The sequence below is a fragment of the Adiantum capillus-veneris genome, chromosome 8, assembly GCF_014529385.1.
Source record: "Adiantum capillus-veneris isolate H3 chromosome 8, ASM1452938v2, whole genome shotgun sequence".
Lineage (NCBI taxonomy): Eukaryota > Viridiplantae > Streptophyta > Polypodiopsida > Polypodiales > Pteridaceae > Adiantum > Adiantum capillus-veneris.
The window spans coordinates 18,905,458-18,920,125 of NC_140938.1; the positions used below are offsets into that span (position 1 = coordinate 18,905,458).

Consider the following 14,668-nt stretch of genomic DNA (forward strand, 5'->3'; position numbering starts at 1 on the left):
CATTGCAAACAAAGTTTGCCAATGCTCGGTGTAATGGCAACATCCCATCCGGGTGCCAGTCGAACTACCTCTGCCTGTGGCGTCAGTCTGTCGGGCGTAATTCCAAATCGAGCCGCCAATTCCAAGTGAAAAGAAGTTGGCCTTGGCTCCTTCAAAAGAGCTTCTCGATCCTTCACTTTGCCCCAAAAGCGGCAAAGTTTGTAGTTTCATTCATTATATTCGGTGCAGGTCCCACGCCATGTGGTACCAGTTCTGCTTTTCTATCTGCCTTTTCTGCCACATTCCTCAGCTGCTCTCGAACTCTCAGACCTGTCGTCGTCTTTATCATTCTGTTGTTTCTGTGCCTTATTAGGGCACTTCGCGGAGATATGTCCCTGTTCCCCGCATCCAAAGCACTTCCCTTCTTTGATGAAGCGAGCTCTGTCCTCGGGAGTAAGCTTGGGTCGTGCATCATTTTTCTCTGGGTTGCTCTTTTTCTTTCTACTTTCATTCCCAGAAGTCTGTTTGGCTCGTTGTGTCATGGCCTCATCTGTGGGGTAGGTCAGACTGCCAGAGTGAATGGCAAAGCCCCGCTTCGCATGACTCATCAACTCTTGAATAGAAGCTGACTTCTGTTCCAAGCAGTGATCTCGGATCTCTGTCGGTAGACCCAAGGTAAACCGCTCAATCTGTTCTCTGAACGAGATCTTCTTGAATGAAGAGGCGGGTAGAAAAGAGCTCCAAAATCTTTCACAATAAGCATTGATTGTGTCTTTGTTGGTCATCCGAAGATGGTTCCAACCAGCTCGTATATCTCATTCATATTCTTGCGTTAACCAAGAAGAAATAAAAAGCTTCGTAAATTTCAGCCATTTAACTGGCGCAGTCTTGTTTAAAAGAAGCGTGGACCACCAAGTACGAGCATTCCTCTTAAAGTAAGAGGCAGCTCTCCGAATCTTGGAGTGCTCTGAATAGCGTCCTCCCGCGAAAGCGATGTCAAACTGCTGAAAAAAGACAGCCTTCGAAGCATCCGAGTATCCTGAAAAAGTATCAAACTTGATCGAGTGGCCACCTTCCTTAAACTCTCGGACTTTCTTGCTTTTATCTTTGAGAAAGTCATACTGGTTAGCTTTGTAAAAATTCTTCTTGTTCGCATAAAAGTTTCCATCATCAGAATCTGAGCTGTCTGTAGACGAGTCCTCAGTAGAACTATCACTCAGTAGGCGAGATGTAGCCTTCTTTGCCTTTTTCTTGCCCTTTCCGAAGCGTTGTTTCTTGCTTCGCTTTTTGATTTTCTTGTCTTCTTCGCTCAAGTCTGAAGAGCTAGAAGAACTGTCAGAAGAAGAAGAAGAAAAACTGGGTAGGTCTTCAAACTTGACGCGCTTCTTTAATTTCTTTGCCTTGTCAAATGTCGACCGACGACTTAAATATCCCGGGAAGTCAGTGCCTTTCTTCTGCTTTTTGCCGTGCTTTTTGCCTTTCTTTTGCGCGTCAAAAAGCTGAGCAATCCGTGCATCAACCACGTTCTCCAGTTCCTTCTTCGTATATTTTCTTGGAGGAAGAAGGTTTCTTGAGAGCGGGTTTCGGGAGTGGTGTTGTGGTTCTTTGCCACTCCATCTGTACCTCTTCCAAAGAGGTCTGGTTCATATATTTTGCCATCTTCGGGTCCTTGGCAAAATTGAGCATCATCTTTGTTGCATCGTCAATCAATTGACGACCCTCTATCTCTCGTTGCTCCGCCTGAGTAGGCCGAGGCGGGCCATACTCTCTGTCTGAATGTTCGTTGTGATCCCAGCCCGCATCTCCAGTTGCAAAGGGAGTCGACTGATCATTGCCTGAAGCCATAGGTGCCGCAGGAAAAAAATTCGGGGATCGGATTTCCCGTAGAAGAGAAATCGGCCGTGCTCTGATACCACTGTAACAGACTTGGACACTCCAAGTCAAGAATCAATCGCATTAGCACCAAATAACCACTTCAAAACAATTCACAGATCACAATAGATTTGCATTGGCCCGGCGGAGTTCCGTGCCTAGAGATATTGGCCCCAAAGACTGGCACCCCTTTCGGTATTTCTTTTTATATTAATTAATCATCAAAGTACAAGAGAGCGGTTAGGGTTTCACTCTCAAACTCTACGTCCAGATGCTCTGAGAAGTGAAGCCCTCACCACTTATTTAAAGATACAAGGGATGCCCAAAAGCATAGCCCCAAAAGCTTTTAAAATAAAAAGCATCAGTTCTCTCTCTCTTAGAGAGTCTTTTTCTCTTTTTTTTTTTTTTTTTAAAGCAAAATTCGCATCGCTCATCATTTTCCAAAAAAAAAAAATTTCCAACCTCCGCGATTTCCGGAAATCAGGGTTTCTGGCAAAAATTAGGGTTTGCAAGAATTTTAGGGTTTTTGGCAGAAATTAGGGTTTTTGCTGTCTGCCACGTCATCACTTTGTGACAACGACACACGAGAGAATCACTTAAAATAATTCACAACTTTAAAGCTTCAGTCGACACGGCCCATGTAGTTCCGTGCCCAGAGGTATTGGGCCCCAGAACCAGGCGCCCCTTTCGGTATTTGTTTATTATATTAATGCTTGAGCAAAGTACAACACCAAAGAGGTCCTCTGCTCTCAGACTTTGCAACCAAATGCTCTCAAGAGTGAGGCCCCTTGGGTCTTTTTATTCTTACAAGGGATGCCCCAAACGCAAAGCCCCAAAAGCTTCCAAACTTAAAAACAAATAATCCCAAAAGCAATTGGCTCCCAAATCTGGCCCAAAAAGCATTAGCACAATTTGTGAAAATCCGTACAATCCGTACAGCTATTAGTGCGAATTGCGGAAGGCCGTACAGCTGCCACGTCAGTGTCCATACTACCACGTCAGCAATTCTCTTCGCCGTGTCCGTACTGCCACGTCAGCACTTATGTCCGCAAGCGGTCATGCCACGTCATCATTTTGTGACAATGAAGGTTCTGTGAGAGAGAGAGAGAGAGACCAGATGGGGTCCCAAACCCCCCTCCAAGGACCCCCCTCTCTATCGCTCGAGAGGTATTTGCTTAAGACTACACAAATGCTTATACAATGGTCCGAGACATTGAAATTTGATGGGATCTTGCGGTAGATGCACTTATCTCCGAGGCTAAGGGCTGAAAATGCAAAACGCTAGGGATGTTGAATGGGATCTGCGATTGCGACGAGGCTAAGGACTGAATCTGAAAACGCTGGCTGATGTGATCTTGGGCTGAAAACTGAAAACGATGGCTGATCTGATGCTTGGGCTGAAAACCGACGGCGATGCGAATCTTATACTAACGGCTCTACTGACGGCTGAAACGCTGATGATCTGCTGGTCATGGCTGGAATCGCTGATGCAAAAATGCCATGTATGCTTGGTACTGGGTCTTGGTATCGAGGGTACTGACTTATCCTGGAAAAGTGACCCTAGGGGTCACTTATATAGGGAATCAAAGCCTAGATCGGGCAATGCCAATAAAAACCCACGATTTCTAAAATTGACGCTAAAATGTCACTTATTAATAAGTTGATGAACTACTAAATTTACTAATAAGATGTGATTCACATGCAGATAAATACCTAGGCTGAGTACTAATGCAACCGTATGGGAACACTCCCCAATGCCTACACGTAGCAGACACTAGCTATGCTCATGTGCAATCAGAGGGTATGCAACTAATCTAAGTGCCTGGACATGCACGTCCTGTGTACAGACTCACAAGGGCGCCACAACACTTCCTAGGTTGTCCTAAACCCTAGAAATAGGAGTTAGCTTGTCCACATGCACATAGGGTTAGATGTGTACCTGACAAGTATTTAGCAACTCAATCCAAATGGCTGTCAAAATGCCCCACTCTAATCAACAAACAAACTGCCATCCACACTAGTTGCGCATATAACCAAACCCAGAAACAGTGCCTCAAAGATTCAGGCTCTGAAGTACATCTCTGACAAGTCGGATCATGACCAGTGACTGCTCTGAGATGAACTTCAGGCGAGAAAGAGAGTAGAGAAGACACACTATGTAGATACGTGTTTCCACATTATGTATACATGTGTATTGCACTCCCACATCATGCATACATGCTTATGCCACACCCATCTACATTCTCTGCAATTCTGAAAATTCTGAAATTACTTAAAATCTGAAAAAAAATTGTACTTCTGAATTTTCTGAATTTCTGCAGGGTCTTTGAGTTTCTGCACTGTTGAAATCTGAAAAAGGACCTCCTGCACTTTTGGCCCCAGATGGGAGTAGCGCGAGGAGTGGGCTGTTGTGGGGGGGGCAGGGGGGGTTGAGGGGCTGAGGACGAGGGGTGGGGTGTGGGGCTGAGGGAGCGCGAGAGGGTGGGTTCAACACACCCTGAAACTCCAGTCTAATGTGACGTCCATGCTGGCCATACCGGACACTTGGAGCCTATCTACGATCGTACCTATCTTCAAATCAGGAGACCCCATGGAGCCTGGGAATTATCGCACTACTATGATCGGGCACACACTGGCACGTTTGTATGCATCCATTCTTGAGCAACAGCTGAGTAGATGGGCAGAGAGGGAAGGAATGCGTGCAACTGGGCAGGCAGGATTCAGGAGAGGCTTCTCTACTCTTGACCATATCCTAACACTCAGGGCCATCATCGAGGAAGGCAGATCTCATGGGAGACGGATCTATTGTAGCTTTATGGACTTCCGCAAAGCTTTCGACACGGTACCCAAAGCTAGACTGATGCGCAGATTACAGGAAATGGGAGTACCCACAGAGCTCATTTGGGGGATCATGGCATTATACAGATCAGTAGTAGGGCATGTACGCACCCCGGAGGGACTCTCAATACCGGTTCACTCCACTATTGGGGTGAAGCAGGGTTGCCCACTCTCTCCTACTCTTTTCGGTATGTATGTGGATGAGGTTTCTGACTACATTGACAAGTACGAGGATAAAGGTGCACAGTTGGCAGGGAAATGGATTCCACTTTTATTATATGCGGACGACATTGTGTTGATCTCCGAATCCCCAGAGGGAATGCAGCGCCAATTGGATGCTTTGCATACGTTTGCCCACAAAAGTGGTTTGTCTGTCAACCTTGGTAAAACCAAGGTTATGGTGTTTAATACCACCCCACAATGGATCAGGAGATCAGCACCTACATTCACATACGGCCAGGAGATTGTGGAGTACACAGACGCTTACACTTACCTTGGAGTGGTTTTTACTGGACCCACATTCTCACTCAGAAGAGCAGCAGAGACCAGACTGACTAGAGCCCACGCAGCATTGGGTAGATTGGAAAGGATGTGTTCACAGGTTCGGTTTCAGGAACCCCGGACGAAGCTCTGGCTCTTTGACACCTTGGTAACCTCAGCATTGCTCTATGGGGCTGAGATATGGGGACCTTCATTGGATCACCACGGGAGGCCGGGTCGCACACACGGATGGGGGAACATGGAGAAGCCTCTCGTCTCTATGATCTCACGGCTCATTAGAGCCAAGGCATCAGTACCACGGGCCATTATCCGTGCAGAGCTGGCGGCCCCCCCACTAGTGGTAGAGGCGCTCACCAGATCAATCTCCTTCATAAACCGCACATGGGAACTTCCCAGAGACAGATATGCTCGCATAGCACTTGAGTCCTCCCGACAGTTAGCCATACAAGGAGATACAACATGCTGGTATGGGGAGATGACATCATGGTTTCAGGCGCATGGGTTCAGCATAGACAGGCTGCCACCATTCCAGTATTCATTGGATGCACCATCTCTCATTCTTACACAGTCGGAGATCACCAAGCTCATCCGCCAAGACCTGACCCAGCTAGACACCAGGAGGACATGGATACAACCAGCACAAGAACTGGGCACGAAGATGGCTTTCTACAGAGACCACCTTCTCCAACTTACGGAAGATGGTTTTGTGATGAGACCCAGATACATGGATACCCACCTGTCTCATGGGATACGGTGTGCTATTGGCCAGTTACGCACATCGTCTCACCAGCTGCGGATTGAAACCGGGAGATATAGCGGAGTACCAGTAGAGGCCAGGACATGCCCCTTGTGTGACATGGAACCTGAGACAGAGCTGAATTATACATGCCGCTGCCCCGTCTACTACGAGATACGAGGCCGCTTCCATTGCTTGTTCAGAGAGGGTTTTGGACCACTCTCAAGAGTAATGGGATACGAAGATCAAAGATGCTTGGGTCTGTTCTTGCTCGAGCTGCGCAGACACAGAGAGAGCCTGATGAATGGCGAGGCTAACCAGTCTCAAAGACGGATTACAGACTTCTTCAAAGCAGACACGGGACAGCCGCAAGATCCACTCCCACAGCAGAGCTCCCCCCCCCCCCCCCCCCTTCTCACACCAGAGGCACATTGATTGACCGAGCGATTGAACTGGGGAAATCTAGGCGCCCACGACTGCGCAGGACTACACAGCATCGACGGAGGCTACGTCAAAAGATTCAGAGCACGCTGGCCAGGCATGCACAACGCCCGGTCAAAATACTAACCATGGAGGAAATTGATGAGATTCGCCAACGACCGATGCTAGATCTTTTGTGATTCAGCTATCCCAACTAGCCGCCCATTTTGCTTAGTTTTTCGGCATAGCTCACATCGGCCTATCTAGAATCCCATAATATATATCTTTGTTTTGTACTGTTGATTAGGTTATTTTGTTACTCTGACTTTGTATCAGATCCACCACCTTGTAACTTTCTAGTCTCATAGGTCACTATGGCCTTTTGAAGACGTTAATATAACATTTCATTTCATTTCTCTCTCTCTCTCTCTCTCTCTCTCTCTCTCTCTCTCTCTCTCTCTCTCTCTCTCTCTCTCTCTCTCTCAATAATGCAAAGTTGCATTCATTAGTGCAAAAAAAGAACAAAGGATTGCGGAAGTGTGAATTCTCGATTCTGCCGCATCTGACAGGTGAAGAACCAATCTAAGAGTGGGGGTGTATATACCATCAAACGGTCCACCAGCCTCCACTAAAATCCACACCAAGGCTACTACCAATATCTGTAATATGCGGATGAAAGTCTCGCAAAAGCCCCAAAAGTTTGTTGTGACTGCTAGAACCTCGCCAAGGCTAGCTAGACCCATCCCTGCCTCATCTATACAAGTAGGCTTTGCTGAAGTTGAGGGGACTCTGAGTCAATGCTATACTAGCGTCGTCCGATGTCTCAAACTCAACTTTGTAGCAGCCTTTCCCCAAAGAAGAGACCATCAGAATCCTGGAAATATGTGACATAGAGAAAGGCAGCTTTGAGGAAGTCCTGTGGTGCTGACAGTCTTTATCCCATCACTTTGCATACCAAACAACATGCCTAATGTGGCTATTGAGCTGTGAATGGACCTGAGAGTATCTGTTGAGAGCCTGATCCCAATAAATAAGCCATTGGAATCCATGATAAGGAGCAATGTCACCTCTAATGCACAAACCGAACACAATCCTCAAACTTGAGATGGTGAGCCAGCATGATCCCCCGCAAAAAAAAAAGGCTTAACAAAGTCTCGAACCTGGAAGGCTCATATATCCCTAGCTCTGGATTCATGCCAATGAAGAACACCACCACTAATGAACTGCTGTCTAAGAAAACAAAGCTGCACAATACCTGTCTGAGCTGAAGAAGAATGACGGCGGACTATACCCATGGCGGTAAACTGCCACAGCCCAAGGAGAGAGCCATGTGACCCGCAGTAATGCCCCGAGTCCTCAATGCTGAACTGTGAATACAACACAAAACTGCTCCAGAGTCTTCAATGTCAGTGACATTGCATATCGACTACACTGTGGAAGCAGGGTACCCAAAGTTTACAGCCAAAAGCTATCTTCAGCTTCACAGCTCTGCAGTACAGGGGTTAGGGGCCCTGCTATGCCCCACAGCTCTCTCCAGCTGAACTCCTCAGCAGAAGATTTTTGCCCAGTTTAAAACACTCCAAAAGCCTTCCTCGACCAAAGCCTATGCTATGAAGCTGCACAGTTACAAATGTCACCAAAGTGTTAAGGCAGAGTCAACCCTTGCTCACCAGCCAAAGGCAGTCATTGCACACTTCTTCTCATCCAGTGCGGCCCTAGAGATACACAGCAGCCTGGTGAAGAAGAACATGCAAATCATGAGGCCTCTAGAGCCTGCCATGTAATAGGACCCTGAGTCAAAGTGCAACACAGAGTGCATTACCAATGGCAGTGAAAACAAGGGCTTGTACACCCTAAAACACCCTGAGTCAAAGTAAAAAACGCTGAAGTGTGAGACCAGTGGCGGTAAAAAACAGGGCTTGTACCCTTTGCATTACATAGAACTGACCTCATTGCATGCTTCATACTGCTACTAGTTAACCACATAGCTGACAATATATTGTAATGCCAATAAACAAAAAAAAAACAGAAAACTTACTGTGCATGTACCTCATTTACTGGTAATAGACAAAAGTGCAGCGTGGACTTACAAATTATGATCCAAAGCCAGTGTTGTCAAATGCTTCAAGGTTACTAAACCCTGCCAATCAACTTGCTCGTCTTTGAGACCATTTGCACTCAAACGCAATTTCTGGGAAATAAGAACACAAACCAGTCTGGCCTATGAAACCTCGATTCCATTCACAATGCAATGACCAAAGATGACAAATAACCCTCGCACCTGCAAGTTTACAAGCTGACGGACATCTGCTGGAAATCTCTTCAAACAATTTCCAGCAAGATCTAGTACACGAGCTGCTGGTCCAATCTCCCATACTCTTTTTGGGATAACCTGCCCAATCAAGCTAAGTGATGTCCTAAGGTGTGCATAAACAAAGAGAAAATTGTCAAAGCTGAAGCAGGCAAGGCAATATAGATCTATCTAAACTGTTGCCCTCAACATTTTAGTGACACTGACTTCACAGCACAGAGTGATAACTTTATCAACAGGCACTCACGGCAGTGTCACAGAAATGGACCTGGAAGACAGAGATCACCTCAATCATAAAAACCATATTTGCCCTTTTTTGAAAGAAAGGGCCAGGAACCCTTGATATTTTTGAAGACTGACGGCAAAAAAATCGTTTCAAAAAGCACGTGGTTAGAGATCTCATTCTCCTCCCACTGTTTGGGAGCTCGTGGCTTCAATACTTAGCACACTGAAACCTCATCTTTCTTTCATGGAAAATACTGTAAGCAGCAAATATGGCTCCTAATTCATCAAGAGGTGAATCTGCAAACTTCATAACTCAGCGAATAGAGACACAACCAGCCTTTAAACTACACAGCAAGACATCAATAACTACAGATCCGATTACACATGCACAAATTACATTTCTATAGCATAAGCAAGTTTTTAACTCAAAAGCCCTTGCAAAGAAAAATTTCCTGCAATACACTAATTTAAAAAACTCGTACTTTTAAGATCAACTTAAATAGTGGGCATGCATGCGAGCCTCAATAAAACTTACCTCTTGCCTCCGATCTCGCAGCGATATGATACCAGAGGCTGCCCAAGCATTATCAATAAAAGTCCTTGTACCAGCTGTTCTCTCAAGAGCTTTAAACCGACTTGCATTACTTGAAGCGGCATTAGAACTTGGGTTTGCAGTCTGTTTGACTGGTGCAACACTCTACACAAAATAGGAAAAAAAAGCAGTCTGTAATTTCAAGTTGAAACCGCATTTTGATGAACCAATAGAAACCAGCATCACTGCCTAGGACTTCAGCAGATGCGAGGGGGAAAAAAGGCATAGCATGGTACTACATTTCCTACACAGCAGATATGAGGTCAAAAAAAGGCATAACATGGTACCACATTTCCTACACATCAAACTACATGCATGATGACAGGAGGGGAGCTGCACTTCAGGATTATTTGCAACACAAATAAGACCAAAAGATCAGCTAGCCTTATACCCCTGACTCTTGTGCTGTGACTGTTTGAACTCCATGATCTATGCGCTCTACGCATGCATGACAGTTCATGGAGTAGAGTTACCCACCTGCTACGCACAGGCATTCTGTGCTCCTGCGTGAAAAGAAAGACCCCCTGCATAATCTGTGAGGTCAGACGAAAATTACTCTGTGGTGGACCGTCCTGCCATTGAAAATGGTGGATTCCCAATCGGGCCTTGACAAATGGCTGACTCAGAGGAGTTGCATTGAACAACGGACATGTTAGAGGTATATCTCCTAGGCACTGCTTCTAGAACTGTCAAGAAGCACAGCTCGATTGGATGGGAGCTTTCTGGATGGAAAAGGGAACAGCACTGGATAGAGTTGTATATGTTAGGAGATCTAAGAACACAGCAAAGAAATCCTAAACCATTCTCCTCCTACCAACAAAAAAAAAAAATGGCCACAAGCCTCCTCCAAGAGCTCTGGTACCATATCAGAATGCTCCACAGAAAGCATGAAATACCGATGGCATGAGAGAGAAGAGGGGCACTGCACAGCTGGTGAACAACCTAAGGAGTGATGCAGCTAGCAGCTTTGAGCGTGGAGGTGAGGCGTATGGGCTTGCCAAATGTAGGCTTAGGTCCAGTAAAAAACCAAAACCACAACACAATGGAAAAGGACTCACACAACCACAATAAGGCCCTGGCTGCTCACAGTCATTTCAAGTTTTGAAAGCAGATTGTGAGCAAGCTCAAGGTCTGATGGTCCAGCTTGCTATGAGATACAGCTTGTATAAGGACATGATCACTACGGATGTTTGCCACTGTGAAGCAGATCAAAACTTTCATTAGAATTTAGATACCATGGTTATTTTGCAAGAACTCTCATATAATGTCATATGTACCCCCAAAACACATGCAAGATGTGCACAACATCCAAGACGTGAGTTCTTGAAGTATGCTTTGTTTGACAAGTTTCTAGGACCCTATGATTGAAATCTTAAAACCTCAAGAATTCAAGTTCCAAAGTTTTTAAATACAAAAAAAAAGTCCATAGAAGATGAGTTAAAACTTCTTTACCAACCCATAGTTAGGTTCAATGACACATTCTCAAGCAATGTACTAGCACAAAGAGTTGGTCCAAATGCATTAAAATAAGCACCACAACCACCTCAGAAACAGTGCTATTTGCTCAAACAGTACCCACATTTGGATTCTGAAATCAATGACCATTGACACCTCGAGCACTTTGCCAAGCTAAAGCTACCAGCCTCCTCAATAATACAAGTGAAAATGGTTAAGATGCAAATGTGGCTGTCGTGGTATGCCATTGGTACTGGCTTAGACTAGATAAGGAAAACAGATTCGTGTACTTATGATAGCAAAAGCTTTCTTGCTTACCCCTTGATGTATGCCTGGAGAACCAAGCATCATTAGTTTGGCATTGTTGGAGATCCCTGCATCTATCAACTTGATGTTTATATCCAGCACTTTCCCTGAAAAAAGTTTACAGCCACTGCTCATAACTATGTATTTGTGTCTAGCTAACCACAAATGAAAAAAAATTGCTTCATATCAACTTGAATCTGGCATGTAATATAACTAAATTGTACTCAATTCCAAGAAGGTTGAGGGCTGCAAGACAACACAACTCATTATAATATGCAAAAAGGTCTAGCTAGCAGTCTTACTTCACAAACGACACACCTATCTTCGATGTACTTAAGCAATCCAATGATGTAAATCAGATATGTACCATATGGTGCACCAGTATGCACATTTATATACAACCCATACTCATACCAGAGAAACAAGCAAGAACTTAGAAATCATCCACATATTTGATTGCCATCCACATACTGACCTTCAAACAATTGCAATGGTAACATGCTCGTGAAGGGTCGATGAAAAAAGTAAGTGGATTCACGATACTAAAATTATAGGCAATGGTAACATGCTCGTGAGGTGTCAATGAAAAAAGTAAGTGGATAACAACGGTGTTATGATTGTAGACAGCACATGCACGCATTATCCACGCAGACTGCTGCACATACACATTCATGTTCCTTACATATGTCCACAATCTGTAGCAGAGAAGAAATGGGCTTGGATCCTCTTCTGGAGCTGCTATTTCAAAAACAAAGAGTTTCGAAAGCCCAGAGAAGTGCACACCTTTGAAGATAAGTTTCTGACCACGAGGGAGAACGTTGGTGAGCTGCTGCAGTTTCTCCTTGAGGTCGTTGACGGTCGCTTGGGGAGATATGTTGATGGAGTGTGTATCTTTTCCATGCTTACAGGCGAGTGTAATGAATGAAACGACTTGATCGTGAGTGCCCGCCATGGCCGCCGCGACTAGCTTCTCCTCAGATCCTTCATCCACCATCGCGAGCACGCAGAGCAACGTATGAACGAACTGTATCGAGAGAGAGAGAGAGAGAGAGAGTCTCTTTTCAACAGTCCAACTTTCCTTTTAGCTTTTCCTTTCACTTTTCCTTTAGCATCTCGAAAATTCCTCTAAATTATATAATTGGCCAGAGTTGAAGAAAATCATCCCTAAAATGAATTACAGCTCTCATGGTTGAAGTACATGAACCAAAAACATTGGTCAGTATACTGGACAAACTTTTAGAGTACCTTTAACTTTATCAGCAAGAATAAACTAATTTTTTAGAGCGTTGTGCTGACTATAGTCAAGGTTCAAAGTCAAAATCAAAGTCTAGATGAATTTCGGTTAAATTCAATTTTTAGCTCAAATGTGGGAGCTTTTGGGACACTAACTTCCACCAAAGCCTATTATCTCATAAACAACGTGAAAACTCGTGATGGCCTTCTAAAACGGAGTTACAAGAGTAGAATGGTGGGTGTGGAATTAGATAGAACGGTTTACCATAATGATAGAAGAAGTCTATAGTGCAAAAGTAGAACGAAAGGAGAAGCTTTCTATTGCCGAGATAGGATCTAAGGTGGATTTGTGGAATGTTATTTTTAGTCTACATGTAATTGAACATCTAAGGTGGAGTTTAGATCGTGTAGACGTGTGTAACGTGCAAACACAAAATGTGGTTTTTGGGCTATATGTCTTTGTAAATCACTTTGAAAGTGGAGCATGAGTAGCTTTACATAGTTTGAATTTGTGGAGTTTGACACCTTAATAAGAAGTTGCTACTTATCAAAATTGGTACAGATCAACCTCTCCTAGCCTCCTCCCTCTCTATTCAAGGAAAAAGAGGTAAACTTTACACAAGAACACCGTCGCCATTGTGACTCAAAAAAGCCAAACTCCTCTCTCTCTCTCTCTCTCTCTCTCTCTCTCTCTCTCTGTCTCTGTGTGTGTGTGTGTGTGTGTGTGTGTGTGTGCGCGCGCACACGCGCGCGCATCGGTTTTTGACTCAGTAGATAGTAGTTCACTATTTTGATCATGACATCTTCATCCAAACTGCAATTTGGGTGATCTCTAACCTCAATTGAAGACCACGACAACCTCCATGCATTGATGTAAAGACAGAACATTTATGAGCTATGGAGGGCTTTGTTGCAGCAATAGTTTTGAAGTGAACAAGCTCCAAGAAATTGACTCTCACCTCTTGTTTTGCATACAATGTCTTCTAACACTCGCAAAGGTTCTCCTTCTTCTAAAGGATCTACAGTCACTATCGAAAATTATCCCAAATCTCCTAGGATGGGGATAGCAACACAATCAATCCATCAACAAGGTCTAAAACCATAATTATGGCATACTTGGTATCATGGCAAGAGACATAAACAAGCAAGGTGAAGATTTATGAGTACTTGCAATGGAGAATTGCACGGTAAGGGTTCTTGTTGTTGAGAATGAGCATATCAAGAGGACACTTGAAATGCAAAGAACACGTTTGTGCAAGTTGAAGAAGCTGTCAAAGAATGTAAACGCTCTCTTGTTGACTTAAATGCTTTGAAGGAGCACATAAGCAAAGTGGAACATGACCATGTATTGAAAGAGGAGAAGAAGTCTTGGGTTGAAGTATGTAGTAGCAATGTAGTTTTTGATTCCTCTCTCGTGCAAATTATGGCTCAAGCAAAGAATGGTGAGAATGTGGATATAGAGGAACTGAGGGAACGAGAAGGACGTTCCAAGGATAACATCATTCGTGGAGTTCCCAAAGAGAAGTCAAAAACGCCTCCTTCTCTTGTTATTCTTATTGAATATTTCTTCAAAACCCACTTTGGCATGTCAAGAGTTATGGTATATGGAGCACATAGAGTGGGTAAGCAAGGAGCTCCTCACTCGAGAGAAAGGCAAATCGTAGAGACTATGTCGTATGAGACCAAGCAAAAGATTACCCTTAATTGTAGTTTGATACATTTAAAAGGTACAAAATGTTTTGTATGTGAAGATTGTGCTATTATGCAATAAAATACGCATCACAAGGCATATGAGGATAGGAATAAAAAAAAGAAGAATAAGTTTCGTGAAGAAAACATGCAGGGCGATCACTTTTTACAATGTGCATGATAACACATGAGTGAACTAGAGAGGATTATTAAAAGTTCAAAATGTATGCTTTTATGTATACATTAGAGGGGGGTTGGGGTCTTTAAAATAGGCTCACAGTGTAAGTATAGTATGTATATTGGGGTATTATTAATTACCTCTTGAAAGCACGTGATGTAGGGAGCTTTTAATAAGTGTCTGTCTTGAGAGGTAAGTCCATTGAGTAAATACAAACATGTGACCTATGAGACCGAGTTACAATTGAATGCATGCTTTTGGTATTGCAATGGATACCCATGGAATGCGAGGATCGGCGTGGATGAACTAATTAGCAAAGTCGATGTTGTATTT

The 14,668-nt window shown here is 44.1% G+C and overlaps 1 protein-coding gene across 1 annotated transcript in view; it reads right to left on the reverse strand.

The window, feature by feature from the left end:
- The window catches only part of LOC147451759 (LRR/ubiquitin-like domain protein), a 61,978-nt gene extending 49,689 nt beyond the window's left edge, over positions 1–12,289 (reverse strand). Inside the window, exons 1-5 of the mRNA XM_086517630.1 lie at positions 12,019–12,289; positions 11,248–11,342; positions 9,418–9,579; positions 8,628–8,738; positions 8,437–8,537 (exon numbers count right to left, since the gene is read on the reverse strand). Coding sequence (XP_086373756.1) covers positions 8,437–8,537; positions 8,628–8,738; positions 9,418–9,579; positions 11,248–11,342; positions 12,019–12,229 — 680 coding nt within the window. The 5' untranslated portion in view covers positions 12,230–12,289. The remainder of the gene's footprint in view (positions 1–8,436; positions 8,538–8,627; positions 8,739–9,417; positions 9,580–11,247; positions 11,343–12,018) is intronic.
- Between the last annotated feature and the right edge of the window lie 2,379 nt (positions 12,290–14,668).